The sequence below is a fragment of the Carettochelys insculpta genome, chromosome 1 (assembly GCF_033958435.1).
Source record: "Carettochelys insculpta isolate YL-2023 chromosome 1, ASM3395843v1, whole genome shotgun sequence".
Taxonomy (NCBI): Eukaryota; Metazoa; Chordata; order Testudines; family Carettochelyidae; genus Carettochelys; species Carettochelys insculpta.
The window spans coordinates 291,946,835-291,953,970 of record NC_134137.1 but is presented as its reverse complement, the minus strand read 5'-3'; the positions used below and the strand labels follow the sequence as shown (position 1 = coordinate 291,953,970).

Genomic DNA, 7,136 nt, shown 5'->3' with positions numbered 1-7,136 from the left:
TATACAACAGATTTTTAAGTGCAACTTCCAGGTTTATTCTAGAAATCAAAATATTTAAAGACAGCAAAGGAAAGCTTTTTATTATGACAATGTTATTGTTAATTTCAGAACTTGTTGATTGTGTAAGACCAGACAGACTGACTTATTAAAAAGATTTTTTTCCCTCAAATATTCAAAGACTTAAGACTTCAACTATATGTTGCTGTGAAAATGCCAATACCATAAAAAGCCCCATAATTTGCTTTTATCCAAAATTTTAAAAAAGCCCACACACAACTAACAAACAAATGCATCTCAGAAAACTCACCCTTCTCCTCTAAGTACTTTATAATTTGCATATACTAAAGCCATTCATTCTTCTCCCACAGATTTACCAGTTTTTTAAAGTTTTTTTCAAAGTACAAGACTGAAGTTTTTAAACTTCATCTTGAAGATCCATTTAATCCCAAATATTTGTCATAGTAGCAAAAAAAGTCAGACAGGGAATCAAGCATACACATTAGCACAAACTGAAGGAGTTACAGCTCTGGTTTAGTAGTTTGCCATAGCTTTTTTAAAAAAAAAAAGAAATAAAAAAAGAAGATCAAGCCATCTGTCCTTGATCCACTTTCAAGTCTTTGGCCACCAGCATTGCAGCCACTGGATGCATGAACACTCTGTGCTGCAAGAACGTGCTGACTGCTTGATCACGAGACTTGTCAAAGTTGTAAAGGTCCCTGCAAAAAAAATTCCACAATATGAGTATGAATAAGAAACTAGACTGAATACGGAGTTTCACCTGAAAAATTTATTCATACACTGAAGATTTTATATTAAGATTATCCTATATATAAAATCACTTTCCACTCCAATCTAAGTTTGCTTGATTTTGTTAAAAAAATTCATACCACAACTTTAATTTGTTCTTCAAATAATTAAGATATTTATGTTCAAAGTGTTCTGGAAGCTTTCTAGTCAGTCACTTAGTTTAGAAGGATGCAGATTTGATGATTTTTCTAAGAAGTCTGCTCTAGTTTGAAGATGAAATTAATTCAAAAGAGACCCATGGGTTGTGTTATATGTGAGTGACCACAATAAAAATAAATGCCTTTAATTCTGCAGGTGATTCTTACCTATACAAGGGACGAATAAACTTTAGCCTGCCTTGTTCTGTAACCATTTTTAGAGCCAAAGGAATGGCTTCTTCCCACTTGGCTAGGATGCAGAGGCGTAACCATCTGAAAAATGTAGTTAACATGAATTTCTCCTCTAAGTTAGCTGCACATTTTTGTTTGTAGCAGTTTTCAGTCTATCATCTCCCATTATAATATCCAATCTGATGCTCACTAAATCCATCCTAAGAATGAGGAGGTCATGCTACCATATGCACAACATTACAATTAGATACTAAGTTCTTTAAGTTTATAATGAAACTGAACTAGATGCCTGAGTTTCCCCATACTGACTTCTGCAATTATTTCTTTTCTAATGGATGTATATATATTTTTGTTATGATAATGCACAGAGGCACCAAGCAGGGCCCTGTTATCAGGGTGCTGATATATAAACAGCAAAGTATTACCATACACTGAAATAAGGCACAAAATCACATCATTAAAACAATCTGTGGTAAGTTTGTTACAAGGGCAAACTAGGCAATTTGCCAGTGTTAAAAGAGTTATAACAAATGTTTTAGAGTTGCAACAGTATAATTAGGAGGTCAGATAGGTTTTAAGCATGTATAAATACAAGATACAAGGTAATTTTACTGTGAGAGTTGCAAACTAGAATTAATGGAAGCATAAAATTTTTGGCCTCTTACACTTTTCCTAAATTTCCATTTAAGTTCTAATAATTGTTTACTTTAAAGGATAGCCTGAACCCTGTAGGAAAAGTCATTTACAAGTGAAGTGAACAAAGCATTAGAACTTTTACTACATGAAAAAAAAATCACATTGGCAGTGGAATATACTAGATGGCCTAGGTCTTAGCATTAATTTCTGATGCTCAGACTGGAATACATTTTCCCATTTCATCATTAACTAGTAGGTAGGAATATTGCACAAGTAAAAATTACAATGTACTAGAAGTCATTTCTATTCCTGTGCGCCCTGTTACCTTTTAGTATAATGCAACTTCTCAGATTGTGTATAAGCTAGTATCTTTCCACATCAAATGTGTCTCAGGAAGCAATTTCCATACTATTACTAACCTGAATCTTATTTCAGAATTGTTCACAGCATTGAAGTTATAAACTTCCTGCATTCGCTTTACATGTGACACTGGAAGTGGCACCTAAAAAAAAGTTGCAAAATTAGAAGAATGAGAAAGAGGTATACTTCAGCTCATGCTGTCTGAGAGAAGTTAAGATTCAGAGAAAAGACTTTCGTTACAGGGGACAGAATATTTAACAAAAGACTCTTAGCTATTGATAAGTGCTTGCACATCATCTCCCTTTGCTGGACTCCACCTGATTAAGGAAGGGGCAAGGGATAATCTGGTAGTCACTAAGGCTTTGTCTACACTAGCACTTTTGCTGGCAAAACTTTTATAGCTCAGGAGTGTGAAAAGCCCACACATTTCACTGCCCACCATCAGTTTCACTGACAAAAGTTCTGGTGTACACTGCACTATGTCTACATATGTACTGGCATTTCTTGGCTGCAGTTTAAACATACAGCAGCTAGAAAGGAGACTTTACACAGCAGATCTGAAGTGATACAAGTGCGCCTGTAGTGTAGACAAAGCTTAAGTCTCTGAAACATGAGTGTGGCTCCAGTATCACTGAAGCACTCCAAACTAAAAGCCCTTTTGTCATAATTTTATCCAAAATATAGTCATATAATACACAAAAGCTAAATTCAAAACAAGCCACTTAATTTTTTTTTAAAATACCTCCTTGACTTAAAATCCCATGTTGCTCATCAGGTAAAGAATCAAGAAAGACTCAGAGGTCTCTTAACAGCTGTCCCAGAGAACAGCAAATGCTTTTAAGTAGGATGAATAAGGAACTTCACAAGTGTCGGGCAACCTACGTACTCCCTGGTTTTATAAAACATACGTGCACCTTTCCTTACATTCTCAGAAGGTCACGTTACTCCTAGTCTGCACCTACCTCCAGTATCAACAGTGTCAGGAACTCAATCAACTGATGGGATGATAAATCCTTTAGATCTGCTGAGCTGAATGAGCACAAATCATTTTCTTTGGCCTAAACAAGAAAAGAAAAACAACCCTTATATATCGGCTTTTTCAGCAACCATTTAGTTGGCTTTTGATTTTGAACACCTTCATTTAATTTCAAGTAACTTTATGTAAAAGTACTGCATTTAGGGTTTGAGTTACAAGGTTACAGAAAACAGAATCCAGAAAGGGAAAATCTGTGGAGTTTGTTGAATGATTTTTTTGTTTTCCACCATTTCATTTCCTATTAAAGATAAACTTTAAAACGGTTCTTATTTTTAAAAATCCCAAAAAGTTAAGTACAGCAATTGCGGTGTACTCTTTTTCAAAACATGAACTTTAGGCAAGAGGAGAATTAGGTTACAGTAAATGCAGAGAACAGCCCAAACCACAAAAATAGCAAAAATAGAGATGCTACACATGGTCCGTTACTCATTTTGTGCACACTCTGGCAAAACAAAGTAAGCTGCTAGAAATTATCAATGATTTTTTGTAGTTTGCTTTGCTCAGTTTTACCAAGGAGTACATACTGCCTGCTTTACAAAGGAGGAACAGTATTAGGATGAGAATATCAACAGAAATGAAGACGTCCATATCTGTGCAATTTTCAAACACTTTTTCAATAAACTCTCTTACAGCATTTCCAATTTGCACATTATCTGCATTAGATATTTAGTTGGTTGAGTACTGAGTTTACATGCACAATGCAGTTTCTCATTTCAATAGGTTGCAAAATCTCTACCTAATCCTTTTGAAAGTTTAGCCTATGAAATTATGTAAAAAATCATGACAGCATTTCCCTCACCAGACATATGCCTTCTTTGGACAGTGAGAAGGTGAATACTTCTCTCATTATAGTAGGCATCCGTCAGTCCCGGAGGACTATGGTATGTTGTTGCACCTGGAGTTGGATCGACAGCAGCGTCTAGTGTGGCTGTAAAGTCCAATTCTTGAGTGACAGTCTTTTCCGCACAGGATACAGGAGAACACTGAGCCCTGGTTGATGGACTGGGGGCGGGACTTCCTCAGGGTTCTTTTCTCTTCTGCTTGTTGCCTGAGGTTGTCTTCATACTGGTACAGTCCTTTTTTCACGTGTTGCTTCCACAGGCATCGATCGGTGGCGAGTGTCTCCCAGGTGGCTGTGCTGATGTTAGCAGCCTTCAAGTCGCGCTTGCACACATCTTTGTAGCAGAGATGAGGTCTTCCAACCAGCCTGGTCCCTGTCACCAGTTCACCGTAGAGCAAATCCTTAGGTATGCGACCATCCTGCATGCGGGAGATGTGACCTAGCCATCGCAGGCATCTCTGCTTGATCAAAGAGTGCATGGTGGCAGTCCCTGCTCGTTTGAGCACCGTGTTGTTGGTCACCTTGTCCCGCTAGGAGATTCTGAGAATGCATCTCAGGAAACACATATGAAATGAGTTGAGCCTCTTTTCATACTTGGAGCTCAGCGTCCAAGTTTCGCAGCTGTACAGGAGGGTACTCAGTATGCAGGCTCTATAGACTTGTGCTTTGGTGTGCTCTGTGAGTTTCCTGTTGGACCATACTTTTTGTTAGCCTGGATAGTGTGGTGGCAGCCATTCCGATACGTTTGTTAATCTCGCTTTCAAGGGAGAGGTTGTCGGATATTGTGGAGCCCAGGTAAACAAACTCGTGGACAACTTCCAGCTGGTGATTGTTGATGCTTATGGCAAGCGGATGGTTAGTGTCCTGACTCATCACTTGTGTTTTCTTGATATTGATAAGCCTGAACTCTTTGCAGGCATCCACAAAGCAATTCATGAGGTGCTGTAGTTCCTCCTGTGTATGAGTTGTAATAGCTGCATCATCCACAAAGGGGAAGTCTCACAAGCACATTGTTTGCACTTTGGTCCTTACTTTTAGCCTAGACAGCTGGAAGAGCTTCCCATCACATCTCATGTGAAGGTAAATGCCTATTGTGGCTGAACCAAAGGCATATTTGAGCAGGACGGAAAAAGATATTCCAAAAAGTGTAGCGGCCAGAACGCAACCCTGCTTTACTCCACTGTGGATACTGAAAGGTTCGGAGGTGGATCCATCATAGACAATGACTCCCTTCATGTCCTTGTGGAAAGACTTGATGATATTGAGCAGGGTGGGGGGAAAGCCCATCTTTTCCAGAATTTGAAAAAGACCATTTCTGCTAACATCATCAAAAGCCTTGGTTAGGTCGATGAATACAATGCATAGTGGCCTTTGCTGCTCCCTGTACTTTTCCTGCAGCTGCCTAAGGGAAAATATCATATCAATGGTAGATCTTTTAGCTCTAAACCCGCACTGTGACTCAGGATAGACTTGTTCTGCAAGGACTTGGAGCCTCTTTAATACTACCCAGGCAAAGAGCTTTCCAACGATACTAAGGAGGGATACACCACGATAGTTGTTACAGTCACTCCTGTCACCCTTGTTCTTGTAAAGAGTGACTATGTTGGCATCTCTCATGTCTTGTGGTACTTTCCACTCCTTCCAACACTGACACAGCAGCCCATGCAGTTCTGGAATCAGGCTGCTCTTAGCGCACTTGAGAATTTCTGATGGAATGCCGTCTTTACCTGGGGCTTTCCCAGCTGCCAGTGCGTCAAGTGCCTGGCTGACCTCCAACGCTGTTGGTACATTGTCGAGCTCTGACAAAGCTGGAAGGCACCTAATGGCATTCAGTGCTGCTTCTGTGACAGTGTTCTCCGAAGCATACAACTCTGAGTAATGCTGCACTCACCTTTCCATCTCTGATTATATAGCACTAATATCTAGTTTGTCATAGTTACTAAGATCTCTAAAATATCTGCAGAATTTAACAACTTACTTTGACCCATCTTTGGCTCAAGGCAACGCAAGCATCTGATAGCATCGTATCGTACCTGACAGATGGAAAACAAAGGATCAGATTTTGGAAATGTGAGTAATTCCATGTCCATTTGACAGGCATTGTAACAAAGGCTATGTAAAAGTGGCAAGATAGGCTACAATTAGTCTTGGAAGGATTTGATTTTTATAGGTTAGTAGTAGTAAACATTAATTTCACCATTAACAAATGGATGGAAATGTATTTCCATCAACAACTGAAACTTACAGGTAAGTAAAAGCAAGCAAAATGAGAACTTAGAATCAAAACCTAATGACTTAGATTTTTGATTAGGCTTGCTACAAATGAACTAGCAAATGAATAGTATAGTATGATTTGTCAATTTAGGAATATTTTCTTTGTATATTTTCACAGTAATCCCACTCTTCATAATATTTGTGATTTCTGCTGTCAGTATTGTTATTGTCCCTTGACAGCCACATCCTGATCAGTAGTGCATCTTATAGTCAACCTCTGAACGTTCACACATTCAAAAGACATATATGCTTCAGCCAGATGGACAGCATAGATATTTTTTCTGGCAGATATTTCTATTGATGAAATTACATTTTTCAATTTTCTGTGGCAATTAAAAAAAACCACAAACACACCAAAACCATAGACACGTTTCCCCCAAACATTTCTCAGTTTAGAAGAATATCAAATCATCTTTCTCATACGTACAGACCTCTACAAAACCTTATTTTCTGAAAAACATTTGGAAGTTTTTTGACCTTCTCTAGAACAGATTTTTCAAATAATTGATGTTGGGGGGGTGGGGGGAAACAAAACATTTTAGGTAAGAAAAAAATCAGGAGAAAAGAGCATAAATTACTTTGGTTTTACTGGTGGCATGCCAGGGCTGTGCATCCAGGCATTCCAGTCAACACTGTTGAGAACATCCACCTACAAATGACACAGATCCTTATTTAGTTTACCATTTAAACTTTTCCTCCATTAAAGAATTTATAATTTGAAAGTTATTTTCAATCCTGAATTTTGGTTTGCATGAACAGCTTGATCAAAAGTGAGGATTCTTATATAGCTTACTTTTGAATAACTATTTCGAAAACATGCACTGTACTCCAAAGCCATATTTGGATGATTCCA

General features: G+C 38.2%; 1 protein-coding gene across 1 annotated transcript in view; it reads right to left on the bottom strand.

The window, feature by feature from the left end:
- Positions 1-7,136, bottom strand: part of LTA4H (leukotriene A4 hydrolase) — a 29,892-nt gene continuing 22,756 nt past the window's right edge. Inside the window, exons 14-19 of the mRNA XM_075011617.1 lie at positions 6,862-6,932; positions 5,988-6,042; positions 3,095-3,190; positions 2,192-2,274; positions 1,113-1,217; positions 1-716 (exon numbers count right to left, since the gene is read on the bottom strand). Coding sequence (XP_074867718.1) covers positions 584-716; positions 1,113-1,217; positions 2,192-2,274; positions 3,095-3,190; positions 5,988-6,042; positions 6,862-6,932 — 543 coding nt within the window. The 3' untranslated portion in view covers positions 1-583. The remainder of the gene's footprint in view (positions 717-1,112; positions 1,218-2,191; positions 2,275-3,094; positions 3,191-5,987; positions 6,043-6,861; positions 6,933-7,136) is intronic.